Source organism: Anolis sagrei, chromosome 6, assembly GCF_037176765.1.
Source record: "Anolis sagrei isolate rAnoSag1 chromosome 6, rAnoSag1.mat, whole genome shotgun sequence".
NCBI classification, from domain to species: domain Eukaryota; kingdom Metazoa; phylum Chordata; class Lepidosauria; order Squamata; family Dactyloidae; genus Anolis; species Anolis sagrei.
This window is the reverse complement of record NC_090026.1, coordinates 62,852,542-62,869,437: the sequence shown is the minus strand read 5'-3', so window position 1 is coordinate 62,869,437 and position 16,896 is coordinate 62,852,542. Positions and strand designations below refer to the sequence as shown.

Sequence of the window (16,896 nt, the reverse complement as noted above, 5' to 3'; positions counted from 1 at the left end):
AAGCAAACCTAACCCAATGGTGGAAAATAATATTTAATTATTCTTCGAAACTCTCATTCTCAAAACTGCAAAATTGATGTTTTCAATAAAAAAGGTATAAAAATGCTATATTAAGGGAAAGTGCACAAAACTGAGTGGTGAAAGAAATATTTTAAATAATAATAAAATTTCTTGCAAAAATGTATAAGTTAGGAGAAACATGCAGAAACATGTACAGGGATTTTTCTTTTAAAAAATCCCCTAAGTATAGGATAAACTAAAAATGGAAAGAATTAAATACGCTACTCTGTCTTTTATAAAAGCAGAAGGCCTCACAATTGCTTTGGTATGTATTTGTACTTCACCTTTCTATTTTACATGGAACAAAGCATAGAAAATTATTTTTATAATTATGATTATAGTTCCAAGTCCTAATTTTGCACTCATTTTGTACTTCCTGACACTCAGAACACCATCAGATAGTCAAGAGCCTACTGTGAGGTTCTTTGCTGCATACCCAGAATTATTTATTTGTGCAGAAGTATTTGTGATTTTTCAACAGACTAATGTGTTTTTACACAGAAAGATTGTGTGCATTTCTGCACAGAAAAACATGTTTTCTGTTTTTAAAAAATACCTATATATTTGTGTACAAAAATACTGTATCTATGCACAGAAAATTGATTTCTGCACAGAAAACAAGTTTCCACTATGTAGAAATACATGTAGAAAAATTGCATGTAATTGCTACATAGTGGAATATCTCTGGAAGCAAGAACTGTGTTCTTTTCCAACAGTGGGAATAAAAGATTTAGACAAAGAAGATTAAAATGTATTCTGATGCCCTATTTAGTGTTGGGTTTGTACATGTTTAAAAGGACATCATTTCCAGGTTCCTTAAAAATATTTTTTAAACTTTCAAAACATACATTAAAAGAAATCAGAAATATTCCTTCTCCACCTCTTGGTGAGGCCATATAACTGGTGACGTTACCATTATGCTAAATTGAATGAGTTTTCTTTTATTAAATTACAATTGTAACATAATATTGTTGTACCTTCAATAATGAAGAAATTACGTCTTTAAAATTTCCTGTAATGTGTTACTCCCAATACTAATCAATGAAATTATATGTTCTGAATCCAAATTGTTTTCAAAGACTAGAATGATCAGATTTATTGTTTTCATATTTTTATACTGCCATTGAATAAAATACTTACATGCCTCATTTCTTTCTTTTTTTAAAGGGGTGGCTCGTTTTATATCCGTGGCTATGAACCCATATTAGCCATCTTATTATTTTCCTGCGCTTTGGCACTTCATTCCAGGCAGGTGGATTTGAAGTTACGTCTGGACTACCTCTGGGCTGTGCAGGCAAGGCATCCTTTTTTTCCCTTCCATAACAATAGTATGGTTTCCATTTTGTGTAGTTCCTTATTGTATGCAAGATTACGAAAACATTTTTATTAAGAAATATTTAACAAGTGGAGGGATGATATGTGTTCTTTTGCTTTACCTTTCTCCATATATTCCTGCTTTATCCCTTAAGATTCTCGCTTCTTATCAGATGCCTGAAATTTCATTCCTGCTTTCAGATGCTACACCCTTTTCTGGAGCCCTATTCAGTTTCATGCTAAGTAGCAATAATGTGTATGATGTTGGGGGGGGGGCATTGTATATCTGCCATCTTTGGTGATGTATTCCTACTCCTCCAACTCCATCATTTTCATGACATTGTTTTCAGAGAATAGGTGTACTGCATCTTGCTTTCCTCGGCTTACAAATCTATTCAATTTAATACCTTTTGCCCATTTTCAGAGGGATAATATTTGATGGTTCCTAGGGCACACCTTGGTCCATTCTTTAAAAGAATTCTGGTGAAAGCATGTCTTAAAAGGGGGGAGGTGCCTACTGCTGGAAAAGCAACAAGAAGGGGCCAATTTTGGCTCACCTAGAGTCCAGAAGCAACCACCATTAAGGTCTTCTTTCACATCCCCACCAAATGCTTGTAATGGAATGAGGGAAGGGCATGCACTGATGATCTCAGGGTCCTTCCAGACAAAGCCAAATTGCGAAAGGAACCAGGATTTAAAATCCCAGTTCCTTTCAAGATTTAGGCCACACAGAGGGCCCAAATCCCAGGTTTTCCTGAGGGACGTGGCTACATGCCCTCCCAGGTCAATCAGAGGTCAACCTTGGAGGGCATCTAGCCACCCCCCCCCCCCCACTGCATCATTAGGCCCCTCAGAGTAAGCTTCCGATGTCTCAAAATGAGGCTTCAGGAGCTTTTGAGAGGAGAAGAAAGATTTTGTAAAGGCAATTGTTAAGAAGCATGGCTTAGGTTTGATCAGATATCTGGCTCTAAAATGTTAAGTTTTAGAAAAGGAGAACCAAGGAGAGAATGTTAAATCTGTTGTTCCCTTATTGAATTGTCCAAAATATCTAGTCTCTTAACTGTCCCTTATTTATACCAAAGCCAGAATTCATTTTAGGCAAATGCCATATTTCATCAGTACTGAGATGCACTTTTTCCTAAACTCAAGATGCAAAAAAAAAGTCTTAGAATCAATAGTGGCTGAGATAGTGAGAGGGAAGCCAGCTGTCCTGGCCAGCCCCTGTAATTACTTGGGGGTACTGTTTATTTGTTGCTTCCTTTCAATAGATATGCCTTTAATTCTGTTGACAATTTAATGATATTACTCTTTATTCTGGTTGCCCACCCAAGCTTCTATAATATGAAGCCAACAGAGGCCTATATATAGAGTCATAGAGTTGGAAGAGACCTCATGGGCCATCCATTCTAACCCCCTGCCAAGAAGCAGGAATATTGCATTCAAAGGACCCCTGCAAACAATGCTTGTGTGTCTACAAGCATTGTTTGCATGATTTATTTGCATTTCACCCTGCCTCCCCAAGCGGACTCACATATCTGGATCTTTTTAGCCATGTACATCTTTTAGAGTGTTGGGGAAAACATATACATTGACTATAGAACTGTATTTGAAACACAGGAAATTATTCTGCCTTTGAATGCATTGTTTGTCGCCTTTATTTCAGCTGTTCTGGAATGAAGGATGTTAGAATCTTCTGGTGAGCTGGAGTGATGCTTGGATGAGGTTTCTGATCTGTTTCTCCTTAGAGGAGGAGCAGAAATTATGTCACCACCACCAACCCCGCACCAGATTTTATGGCAGGGAATTTTCACCATCTGTCCATTTGCTGACTTGGGATGCTGCGACTTGCAGCTCAACACCTAGGACTATGAAATGAGGCTGGCTAGCCACAATTAATCACATTAAAATCCCTCATGGAAATGCTTCCTTGGAGACTAGGACGCAGAACAATGGCTTCAAACTACAAGAAAGGAGATTCCATCTGAACATGAGGAAGAACTTCCTGACTGTGAGAGCCGTTCAGCAGTGGAACTCTCTGCCCCGGAGTGTGGTGGAGGCTCCTTCTTTGGAAGCTTTTAAACAGGGGCTGGATGGCCATCTGTCAGGGGTGATTTGAATGCAATATGCCTGCTTCTTGGCAGGGGATGGCCCATGAGGTCTCTTCCAACTCTTTGATTCTATGATTCTATGATTCAGTCCTCCCAGCAACTTAGCCCGGCCACTGGGAATTGGAAATAACAGTTGGGATTCCTGAGACTTAGCCAGACCTTGATTTTTTAGAAAAAAAATTAAAAATAAAGAAAACAAAAAGCACAGAATTGCTGACTATTGGACAGAATTACACAACGGCATAAAGTGGATAGAAGTCAAAAGGTTTAAAAAAATAATTGTTGGTGTGTGTGTGTGTGTGTATATATATACATATATACATACACATACATACACACACACACACACATATCTTTTCCTCCTCTTCTTTTCTTTCCTCATTTCTTTTTACTCTATAAAATTATTAATAGAAATATTTTTTTAAACAAGAACAGTTGTCTAGGGCTTCTGGGAGTTGGAGGCCCAAATAGCTGGAGGGCCACAATTTGAGGGTGCCTGCTCTACCTGTTTTGGACTTCAGATCCCTGAATCCACAGTAAACTTGGCCAACAATCAGGAATTCTGTGTGCTGAAATCCAAAACATTTGGAAGACCAAAGTTTGGAGGAAAGTGCCGTAAAGGAACCCCCATTCATCTAGTGTCTTCCAGACATTTTGGATTGCAATTCCCACCATACCCAGTGTTATGTGAAAATATGTTTTCCCCAGAAGCTTCTTCTATGGTGGCTAATGGCCAACCTATTTGCCCCATAATTTTTTTATGTGCTCCCAACCAAGAAAAAATGTCTCATTTGCACTTTTGCTGATTATAGAAAAAATACTTGATCATCACTTGTCAAGTTGTCACCAATTGAGAGCCAACAGAGCCCTTTCATTCTTTAGGGGGTCCTTCTGTGCTTGCAGACTACTCCTATCTTCCATAAGGTAAGCTTTTGGTCATCTTTTGGAAGATGGACAGTATAGTCAGCAGTGGGTAAAGACCCAGTTAAAGGAGAGTACACTTAGTGAGTTGCTCAACTAAACTCATTCCTTGGCATTTGAAGAGGGTGGTATACATATTAAATACTTATACTGTGAATTTTGTACCATCCTTAGTTATAGGTAAGTATGTGAACATATGTGTGTGTGTCCTGGTAGAAGATAGCACATACAAATTCAAGAAAAGTTTTTATGAACAATGCAAACATGTGCATGTTTACTCGTGGTTGCAAAATGAGATTCCTCCCTACAAAATGTAGTTAAGACTGTACCTTGCATTGTTAAAAAATATCACTTTTTACATAGGCAGAAGAAGAGAGAGATGATATGGAAAGAGTGAAATTGGATAACAAACGGATACTCTTTAACTTATTGCCAGCACATGTTGCTCAACATTTTCTCATGTCTAATCCAAGAAATATGGTAAGGAAAATGATCACTATCTGGATTTCTAGCTCATTCCCAGGCTATATAATGTACACTGTATTTCAAAACATAATAGCAGAGGACAGCAACAACTTCCTCAAAAACATAGGTAACTTCCTCCTTGTAATGTTAAGATATTAATAATAATGTAACACAACCTTTTTTCATGTTCAGGATAACAAACTGATCTTTGGAGCCTGTGCTAGGAGAAAGGCAATAAATAAATAGTGCTATAATTACCATGACTCCTAAAAGAAAATGCCAATCAACATGTTTGCTAAACTTTCAGGCTGTACATTGTTGGAGGAAAGGATGAAAGATCCAGCATTTTTTAGACTTCTGACTGGGAGATTTATTTATTTATTTGTCATGTCAGGGCAACCAGTCAATTATACAGTATTACATTTCTAACAGAACAAAGCAAACAAACAGACAAAATACAAAATTTGTGAGTTTGGTAGTTGATTAAATGTCCTTTGACCAGTATCTGGCCACTTGGAGTGCTTCTGGTGTTGCTGCAAGGAGGTCCTCCATTGTGCATGTGGCAGGGCTCAGGTTGCATTGCAGCAGATGGTCAGTGGTTTGCTCTTCTCCACACTCGCATGTCAAGGATTCCACTTTGTAGCCCCATTTCTGAAGGTTGGCTCTACATCTTGTGGTGCCAGAGTGCAGTCTGTTCAGCGCCTTCCAAGTTGCCCAGTTTTCTGTGTGCCCAGGGAGGAGTCTCTCATTTGGTATCAGCCATTGGTTGAGGTTCAGGGTTTGAGCCTGCCACTTTTGGACTCTCGCTTGCTGGGGTGTTCCGGCTAGTGTCTCTGTAGATCTTAGAAAACGATTTCTAGATTTAAGTCATTGACGTGCTGGCTGATACCCAAACAGGGGATGAACTGGGGATGTCTCTGCCTTGGTCCTTTCACTATTGGCTGCTACTTCCCGGCGGATGTCAGGTGGTTCAATACCGGCTAAGCAGTGTATTTTCTCCAGTGGTGTAGGGCGCAGACACCCCGTGATAATGTGGCATGTCTCATTAAGAGCCACATCCACTGTTTTACTGTGGTGAGATGTGTTCCACACTGGGCATGCACACTGGGAGATAGAATAACAAGTGTTAGAAGACAGCAGTTATGGACCAACTTAGTTGCAGCAGGCTGTACCCACCCAGATTCTGCTCACAAAAATTAAAAAAAAAGTGTTCCTTGTTCAACATCTTGTGTTTTTATATTTTGAATTGATGTCATGGACTAATGAGAGCAGAGACAAATAATGGGTTGAATAAGGACCGCTTTATTTAGTTTAGCCTAAATGACAGGAACACGGGGCAGACAACAACCTCTCAAGCAGCTTTAAAGAGAGAGAGAGGAGGAAGGAAGATTCCCCCCTCTTCCTAAGAAAGCCAGGTGAATTTTAAACTCTATACAATTCCAATCACCTATTACCCCAATATCTAATATGGGTCACATCTATTCCCCATGTCCCATTACAGATACAACAAAATGAGCAATAACAGGGCATACAACAGATATGCCCTGTTATTGTGCATTTTGTTGTATCTGTAACGATACAACATTCTTATCTGTAATGATACAACATTCTTATTGTTCATTTTGTTGTACCTGTAATGATACAACATTACGAAAAGAATGTAGTGAAATAAAAGGGGGAAGGGGAACCCAGGATTTCAAGGAAGTCACCAAAGAGGTATCCTCCCTGTAGTGCCAGTGCCATGCTGTCCAGATACATATTATTTTTATTTGTGTCAGAGCTGAAAATTACAACAAAGTTTTTGGACACTTGTTGCTTTTTCATAGCTTGTATGAAAGTGTTAAAAAGCGATGTGGTATCAGCAGCCCCATTAGGCATGTCTCCATTTCCATATGAAGTTTGTATGACCTTCTGACCTACATAATAATATGTGAATTAGATACAAAAGCATCCTTGAAACTTTGAAATGTTGCCTTTTGAATGCTGATTCTTGAATTGGGTTGGATCTTTATGTACATTAATTAAGGGCTCATCCACACGCCCCAAACATGGTACCTTTCCCAGGTTTACCTGAGGCATCCAAATGACATCTCAGATAAACCCGAATTAATCCAGAGTAAACTGGGATTTCCCCGTTGACTCCAGATTACTTATACACTTGGAAAGATCTGAACCTTAAGGTAAGGTCCAGATCTTTCCAGGTGTGGACCCTGTGGGGATTGACATCCAGGATTGCTTTCTCAATCTTGGGGATCCATCCCCACAGCAATCCCAGTTCTTTGAGCACCAACCCCTTCCCTTCCCAGCCCCCCCCCCCCCCCCCAAATTTACATGAGGCTTGGCTGCAGCCACACGATGCATCATTTTCATGGACCAGGAGCTCTCCTTGACAAGGTCTGCAGCTTCAACCATGCCCCCACATAAGTCTGGGGAGGGCTGGGGATGGGAGGATCAACCTCTGGTAGATCCAGGAGGGCATATAGTTACCCTCCCTGGGAAGTTTGAGTTGGGGGTGGGGACAAAATCCCAGTACTTCCTGGGATTTAGTGATGTCTCAAAGGGCCCTAAATTACCCAGTGATGGCCATACAAAATGTAGTCCCTTCTAAAATCCCATTCATTTCAATGAGATATAAGGATATTCACTTTGTCTGAATCCAACCCCAATGAGATTTTTTATCTTAACAGACAATTTAATTTAAACATTTCAGGATTTGTATTACCAGTCATATTCCCAAGTCGGAGTGCTGTTTGCTTCCATTCCCAATTTCAACGATTTTTACATAGAACTGGATGGCAATAACATGGGAGTGGAATGTTTACGTCTGTTAAATGAAATTATTGCAGATTTTGACGAGGTAAGACTTGAGTCTGCCATTTCAGCAATATATTTGTAATTTTTTCATAATCTTGATAATATAGCACATTACTTTCATAACATTTATTTATCACTATGTAATCCATTCTAAGATCTCAGCATCACTGAATTATTCAGGCAGCAAGTGAGATTTTCTTACGTCTGTGAAAATTTAAATTATTCACTATTCTGCAAAATTAAATTATTCACTATTCTGCAAAATTTGGCTATATAATCCCACATCCTGAGCGGAAGGACATAATCTTCAGTAATTAGCCGGATCTTCTCCAGATGGTTCAAGCCAAATCTATCAAGTAATTCATTAACTTGATACAAGAATATGGATCACACCATGTTCCAATCAACTATGTGATCCCATACCATTTGGATTCCAGAGTTATCTCCAAAGATTTCTTGATTCTGGGGGCATATTGACAGAACAGTTATCTCGATGTTGATCTGGAGTGGACTACTCTGGGTTAGTATTGGTGATAGCTACACTGCTAACCCCCACCCCAACCCCCACCCAAAAAGCTGGCTTGAGAGCTGCGTAAAAGCTACACAGTCAGTGCCTGAACCAGCCCGGCAGCTGCACGACAGTTGCACAGGTGAACAGCACCAAATCTGAGTCTACACTGCTCACTTGCCACCCTTTCCTTGCCCTTCTATCACCCCTTTCTCTTCCCCTTCATACCCAGTTATTTGTATCAAGAAGGTGAACAGAAACTATGTACAATCGCAAACTCTTACACTTGAAACTATTGTGTTGAGCCTGGCCTTTGCAAATCATATCAGAGAAGAAGGAAGGGGCCCAATTTTATAGACGTTAAAATATTTATTATATACTTGAGGCAGCAAAAATAGCTGAAAGCTGGGGTGGGGGGAGAGAAAAGTAATAAGCATACCTGTCTTTCTTGTTTAAAATACTATGCGATGTTTTATATTTCAAATAAAGCTTATGGACAAAGAATATTATAAAGACATTGAAAAAATCAAGACAATTGGCAGTACGTATATGGCAGCAGTAGGACTTGTACCAACTACAGGCACCAAGGTAAGATAGCTTTCATTTGGAACGTTTCCTTGAGCATTTTCACAAATGATCTTTAGAATGTTGTAGGAACCTCCTGTTTTAGTATGTTGAACTAGAGTGAACTACTCTGGGTTAGTATTGGTGGTAGCTACGCTGCTAACCCCCACCCCAATCCCCACCCAAAAAGCTGGCTTGAGAGCTGCATGAAAGCTACACAGTCCAATCAACTATGTGATCCCATACCATTTGGATTCCAGAGTTATCTCCAAAGATTTCTTAATTATGGGAGCATATTGACAGGACAGCTATCTTGATGTTGAATAAAGATACACATTAATTAGAACTAGAACTGGATGATAATATTTGCTCACCATTTTTCAGCTAGTTTTCCTTCAGGAAAGGAGATTCCACCTAAATATTAAGAAGAAAGTCCCCAACTGTCTTTAGAAGCCCATGCCTGTAACTATCTGCTTTCTTTGCAACCATCTGCAAAGGAAGGTGGATATATTACTTTCTTCTTTTGGGGATATAGTGTTAGTGTATAAACACTGTATATACTCGAGTATAACCCGACCAGAATATAAGTCAAGGCACCTAATTTGCCCCCCCCCCCCCCAAAAAAAAAAACCTGGGAAAACTTACTGACTCGAGTATAAGCTGAGGGTGGGAAATGCAGCAGCTACTGGTAAATTTCAAAATAAAAATAGATGCCAATAAAATTACATTAATTGGGGCATCAGTAGGTTAAAAGTTTTTGAATATTTACATAAATCTGTAATTTAAGATAAGACCGTCCAACTGCCCATAATTAAATCATTATTCTAACCTTCTTCATTGTAAATTTGCTTACATATCCTTCCAATAATCACCACAGTTTATTTTAGCTATACATTTTGGGGGAAATGTTGTCTGTATATGAATAGGGAAAAGTGGGAAAGACTGGTGCCAAGAAAAGAGGAGAGGAAGATGTCCGCTGCACCAAGAGAGGAGGGGAGGAAGGCGTGCACTGCGCAAGAAAGGAGGAGAGGAAGGAGAGCTTGGTTGCTGTGTGGAGAGATGAAGGTCCTGGCAGGAAGGCATGGGGCTGAAAGAAGTCCTCCTTTCAGCCCTACACCTTCCCACCAGGACCCTCACCTGAGTATAAGGCGAAGGGGGCTTTTTCAGCCTTAAAAAAGGGCTGAAAAATTAGGCTTATACTCAAGTATATACATATTTACTTTTTAAAATGTGTTTAAGGCTTATCTTTAGTTTTTCAATCATGCTTTTAACTCGTTATGTTAGTGCATTTGTAGACAATTTTACTCCTGTAGAGAAGATCAGTGAATGAATAATGATGAATAAACTTTCTTTTTTAAAATGTAGGCAAAGAAAACAATTTATTCCCATCTCAGTACACTGGCTGATTTTTCAATAGAAATGTTTGATGTTCTTGATGAAATCAACTACCAGTCTTACAATGATTTTGTTCTTCGGGTTGGTAAGTTATCTTTTCAATAGTCAGAACTTGGAACGTCAACTGACAAAAGTAATCTGATTGTATTACATCTTTGAAAGTGTTTCTTGTTCTTTATACGAATATTTATAAGTGTCAGAGTAAATATGTGAGATTGCCATTAATTTACTAATTACATAAAATCTTAGTTTTCAGAACAGGCCATGAATTTTTATTGAGAAGTAAATGAAATCTGTTACTGGTGATACCCCCTCTCCTCTATCTGCTGCTTTTGCTTCTTCTTTTTAACATTTTATTAAAAACAGAAAAGTTAAAAGTGACTAGCAATATTCTTTGCAGCAGTTCATCTATCACAATAAATTATCATCACCCTTCCCATAACATGTACTTATTAATATTCAAATCAAAGTTTACAGAGTCATATACGTATTTTCTGCAGAAAGTCAATACAAAATGTTTTTATTGATCAGCCAATTGGCCTTATCAAAATACAAAATATTAACACAATGTACAGTATACATCTCAGCCAAATATACATACATATACATATATATACAGAAAGAAAAAGTGAAGGTGTCCAGCTGGTAGGCAAATATACCTTAATCCTAAGTATGTACATCAGATGTCCTCGTCCCCCTTACACTGAATGCCAATCTGATCAGTATATACTCTAATCTCCTTTTATATGCTTTATAGAGATAAAAAGCAACTTTTGTTGTTAAGACGAGATTAGAACTACCTAGTAAAAATGTGGTTTTGGCTGATGAATCCATATTTTCTATAGAAAGTCAACAAAGAATCCATAATCTTTTTCAAATACTACTTCAATTAAATTTTACTAAACAAACTACCCTATCTTCCTAAGCTTTTCAGTTTACCATATTTGATTTAGTATAAAGAAGAATATTAAATATACTAAAGCCATCTTCCAAGCTCTTTTTCAGCTGTTCCTCCCTGCCCTCTAAGGACTTTAGCGCATGTGCCTCCTCAAACAAGTTCTTCCATGGTAAACCCATCCTGGTTGAATTGGCCTACCTAGCTCCTCTTCTTCCTGCACAAATCCTCTTTGCAAACACTTTGACTTTGTTGACTTATCATATTAGCATGTATGTGACTCCACCCCAACTGTGCTGTCCCCACCTTCATACATGCTTCCCCATGTATATGTGTGTATACACACACACTGTGTGATTTCAAGAGTTCATAGGTTCAAGATTAAACACACCCTGAACTCTCCTATTTTCATAGTTTCAAAACTCCATCTTAAAATATTCAAAAAAATCAACACTTCGCAATTTTAATACTTTTGGTATTGTATTTATTTGGCAACTAGAGATGTACTTAAAAGTATTTTTTTCTTTTTTTAATGAGGCAAAAGCATGCACAAGTGGAAAATTCTGCAAAATGAAATGTTCAATTAACAGGGGAAATTGTTGCAAGCAAGGGTAATTGCAATTCCTTTGTTTAAATTAAAAAGAAAAAGAAAGAAATGAAGTAATTGGGGTGATCAGGGGAAGAAAGTGTTGCATTTCTTTTGTAGCTGAAAAGGAATCAGATCGTCAGGAGGAGAAAAGATTAAGTTTTGCCTTTTTAGCTGAGAGGGACAGAGATTGGACAAGTGGAGGAAGAAAGAGTTCGTTTTCCTTCCAAGCGAAGGAGAGCAGTCAGACAGGTGGGGAGTGGGGGGAGAGAAAGGGTTATGTTTTTCCTTTGCAGCCTAGAAGGACAGTCCATAATGGAGGTCACACCACCCAAAACAGGCAGTCAAATTGGATTTCTCTCATCACACTGTAAAATGTGCTTTCTAAAAGCTGATAGTGAAGCCAAAAGATGGGGAAAGAGAGGGACATTGTTTTCATTAAATACTATAAATATAGTAAATAAATAAATAAGAATCTTTGACAAACTTGAAACGGGATTTGTGTCAAAATTAAAACAATGTCATTGTTTTTATTTGTATGTTAGAAACCTCCAACATGGCTTACTGACTAATATTTTGATGTTCTAACTATTTTCTAGTTGTGTCTCCCAACCACCCACATAAAGAAGTTTAAATTATGCTTTATCTTTAAGACAAATTTCAACCTCCTTAAAATACTTCCATAGTAATAACCATCCAACAAATATGCAAAACCTCTAATATGACTGCTGACTGGGATTGTTTACAGTTAGGTTGGGGAAGGCTATACAAAAGCATGGGATCTCATTTTAAAACCTATTCACTTAAGTTTTGTCACTGTTCTGCATCTTCTTATTTCAACTCACACTTGCCAACATGTGCTATTGACACACTCTTCAACATTTATTGGTTTGCCATAAGTGGGGTAGAACTTTTCCATATATTGTTCAATAATGAGTCAACATATGGGTTAATTCATTGACTGGATGGGAATGGGTCTGCTTGAGAGCGATGGGTGTACTCTACTTAGAAAGTTAGTAAGAAATATTGTTCTTGTTTCAGCTATACTACATGGATCCATTGCAAATGCAACAACAAATTGTTACAATTGGTCCTCCACGTCTGCTGGGATTAAGGGACTGAAACCCGATGAAAGTGGAAAAAACGCAAATACTGTACAGTGAGGGGGGGGGGGGCTGGTTTGCATGAAGAATGTGCACCTGGTTACTGGGAACCCTGGGAATTGACCTTCTCCCAAACCTTGGGTCCATGTAGATTCACACAGCAGCCCCATTCCCAGGATATTGGGGTAGGGTGGCAAGGGACTACTGTGAGAAGAAGGGGTTGCCCTGTGAGGCCTGTCCTCAGGAAGTGGGGAATGAGGAATCTCTTCTGCCACTGCACCCACCTCATACAGCAGCAACAGTGATGACTCACCTTTCACTCCCTTACTGAGGATGAGGCTGCTGCATGAATGTTCACAGGACAACTCCATCTACACAATGTGGGTGCAATAGTAACTGTGATAATGTGCCCCTCACCCCTCTCCAGAGGCTGGGGCCTTATGTGAATGTGGACACACACTTGGCATGAGTGGAGTTCTAGACAGAACAAGAGAGAGGGAGGGAGATGGATGTTAGTTAATTTAACAGTTTCTACTACTTAATTAGCAGTTAAGTAGCAGAAATAATCTAACCCTTGAATATAAAACCTATTAATGTGGAGGACCAATTGTATCTCTAGATTTCACTTAGTGAATCAAGGATAGAAAAGTCGTAATAATATATGTCTTTGCCTATCTCCCCACTCCAACTATTTTATGGAGAAAATTGATTGGATGATTAATTGATTGATTTCAAACTTGAAACTTATTTACATATTGATATGAATAGCCTATATGCCAATGGTTCTTAACCTGTGGATCCACAGATGTTTTGGCCTTCAACTCCCAGAAATCCTAACAGCTGGTAAACTGTCTGGGATTTCTGGGAGTTGGAGGCCAAAACATCTGGGGACTTACAGGTTGAGAACCACTGCTATATGCAAACTCTGGTTTCAGATGAGCAAGTTTAAGTGACTTTAGTGCATACTCTTTCAATCTTTCTCCCCTGCATACAAATATACACATATGAAGCACTAAATTGTGAAGATACCTTGTACTCAGCCCTTAGAATTAGTGGGATGAAGAAATCTAAATAAATCAATAAAAAATGAACACATTTTCATAAACCAGTTTAATGCATTTTATAAATCCAGTTAATTCATTTTATCACCTGTTATGCTCTTTATAAGGGTTGCTGTTCAAATGGAAGAAAAGTTAAATACATTTATGGTTTCTTTCACTGTTTCAGGAATTAACGTAGGACCTGTAGTTGCAGGCGTTATTGGTGCCAGAAGACCACAATATGATATTTGGGGTAACACTGTTAATGTTGCTAGTAGAATGGATAGTACGGGAGTGCAAGGTAAAATTCAGGTAAGTGCCTTTATAACTAAATCAGTCCTGATTAAATATACAAAAAGTGTCTTTACGAGCTACCCCGAAAGTTAAATCTACCCTACTCTTGTCCAGGGATGGGCAAAGTGTGGCCCACAGTCTGTGTGCATTTCCCCCCCAGCCCACATGATTTCTCACACTTGTCCTGTCCTTTTCCACACACCAGATGTTTTGCAGCTAAATGGCCCATTGTGCCTTCTATGGGGCACAGCTGGCTATTCTGCACTATTTTTTGCCTTCTAGACTTGTCATAGTCCAGAGTGTGTGTGTTTTTTTCAACATCACAAATTGACAGCATTTTTCTTTGGCACATGTGGCAGCCATTCACTTACCTCAACCATTTCTAAAAGCAATTATTTCACCAGTACAGATGTGTCATGAATGACTTTTCAATAACTTTGAAGCATAGGTTCTTTTTATTGCAATTTCCAGTGTGAGAGGGTAGATCAGATTACAGAAAACATTTAGACAAAGAATGACATTGGACATACAGACATACAGATTCTATGCAACTACATTGGATTTACAATTACATGGCTAACAAACAAACAAAGGGGAATTACATTTTCACTCAGCATTCACACACATGTACATGCATTCATCCACATGCATCCAAATATTACCATATCCTTTCTCCCTCCTTGGAGAAGCACCTGTAAGGCCAGACCCTTATTTCCTGCAGCCTGCCAACGCATAGTTCCATAACTTCCATAACGCCATAACTTCAAAACGCCGAAATGCCAACACTTCTTTCCCTAAGAACAGTGCCAAGGACCAGATCTCTGTTTTCCATACAGCAGAACCTGACTCCCTGCACAAAATCTAAGACTCCAAAAGCGCACTTCTTCCTCTTCCCTTGAGAAAGAAGCCCCAAAGTGTCCAGAATCATGCTTTCCCATAGCATATCTGACACTCTCCAAATACACCACCTCTCTCCTTCCCATGGAGCAGAGCATGGCGGGTGGATCAGACTCCTCGGTCTGCCACGATTGGAGCATTATTAGGCTGAGTCTTTTATAGGAAAATTCTGTTGATGTAGTCCCAAAGTTGTAAATTAATGATAGACGTCTTCCATCCTGGATCCATCCCAGTTTCCTGGCCAGATGTTGATCTTCTTGATTGGTGTTGATCTTCTGTTGACTTCCTTCTTAACATAAGGAATGTTGCAAACATTTCCTTTATCCCTGTCCCAGTTCTTATCAGGGTTTCTCATTAGCAAGTCCAGCAAGCAGGTAGTTAGTCATTGCAGGCCTTAATATTATACTGGTGATTCCAAAATTATTAGCTCCATCCATACATCCTTCCATTCTTCCATTCATTCCCACACATCATTTTAAATTCACATTTATCAAATTTGCACATTGAATTTCTTATTACAGATGGTCCTTCTGCACAGAGTATAGCTGTTTTATGCTAATCTTGTTTTGACAATTATTGTGACCAGTTCATCACCTACTAACCATCCCTCTGAGGATGAGCCTTTATATATGCAGACTGTCCCTCAAACAGCATTACGTGTGATCTGTCCCTAGGGTCATTCGTGACTGTATCTCTCTCCATGAACCAACCCGGGCCCTTCAATCCTCGGGGGAGGCCCTCCTTTCTTCCCTGCCAGTCTCACAAGCCCGTCTTGTGAGCACAAGGGAGAGAGCCTTCTCCTCTGTGGCTCCTTGACTCTGGAACTCATTACCTGGAGAGATCAGGAAAGCCCCTACACTAGAAACCTTTAAAAAGAACCTTAAAACCTGGCTCTTCTGCTGCACAGTAGGTGCACAACATGACACTACTGTTCCCCTCAACGCTTTTGTCACTGGAGTACATGCCCCCTTCCCCAATGGGAAGTTTAGTTTCACAACCCTGTACTTCTTTATGAGCTCCCTCCAAATAACTTGCTCCTATTCTTATCTCATTTGAGTTTTTAACATTGTATCCTGTACATGTTTCCCACCCATTGTCTCTGCAATTGTGTTTATTGTAATGTTATTTTGTTACTGTATTCATATGGGGTTTTTTTCTTATGTAATTTTGATGCTGTTGCTTGTTGCTTATGTTTTGGTTTTATTTTTGCTGTAATATGTTTTCCAGACTTGGCCCCATGTAAGTGGCTCCAAGTCCCCGTTGGGGAGATGGTGGTGGGGTAAAATAAATATATTATTATTATTATTATTATTATTATTATTATTATTATTATTATTATATGTGAAGACGTCTCTTGGTAGGATCTTCCAAACCTTGCGCTCCACTGGCATAACCAGCATAACCTCCATGCCACAATGAGCTGATAGAGTAGGAGTTTCTGCAATTGGTATTCACTTGTATCACATAAAATACAGGAATGGGCTTAGGAATACAACTGGTGTACAACATAAACAGGCTTTAATGTACATGGTAATCCAATCCTGCTCCTCTTTGCATAGCTTCTACTCTTCTCCATCAGCATAGCCTATTGTCGTGCTTATTTCTAATGCAATTGTTTTGCAAAGCATACAATTTTTCTCCTGTAAAAAAATCAACAGTTTTTAGTAATATGCTAGTAAGAACAGTAATAAAAATAAAATACTTACATAACTTGTACAACTAACAGGATCAGTGAAAGACCTCTCCATTAAGATGTTAAAAATGATATTAGAAGGAAAAAGAAATGAAGTAAGAACACTTTGCAAGTAATATTGTATTTATTTATTTATTTATTTACAGCTTTTATATTCCGCCCTTCTCACCCCGCAGGGGACTCAGGGCGGATTACAGTGTACACATATATGGCAAACATTCAATGCCAATTTTTGCAAC

General features: G+C 38.8%; 1 protein-coding gene across 2 annotated transcripts in view; it reads left to right on the top strand.

Moving 5' to 3' along the window:
* The window catches only part of ADCY1 (adenylate cyclase 1), a 148,488-nt gene that overhangs the window by 125,898 nt on the left and 5,694 nt on the right, over window positions 1–16,896 (top strand). For both annotated transcript variants that reach the window (XM_060781541.2, XM_060781540.2), the window contains 6 exons: window positions 1,228–1,354; window positions 4,767–4,883; window positions 7,579–7,725; window positions 8,680–8,778; window positions 10,120–10,234; window positions 13,961–14,085. In XM_060781541.2, coding sequence (XP_060637524.2) covers window positions 1,228–1,354; window positions 4,767–4,883; window positions 7,579–7,725; window positions 8,680–8,778; window positions 10,120–10,234; window positions 13,961–14,085 — 730 coding nt within the window. The remainder of the gene's footprint in view (window positions 1–1,227; window positions 1,355–4,766; window positions 4,884–7,578; window positions 7,726–8,679; window positions 8,779–10,119; window positions 10,235–13,960; window positions 14,086–16,896) is intronic.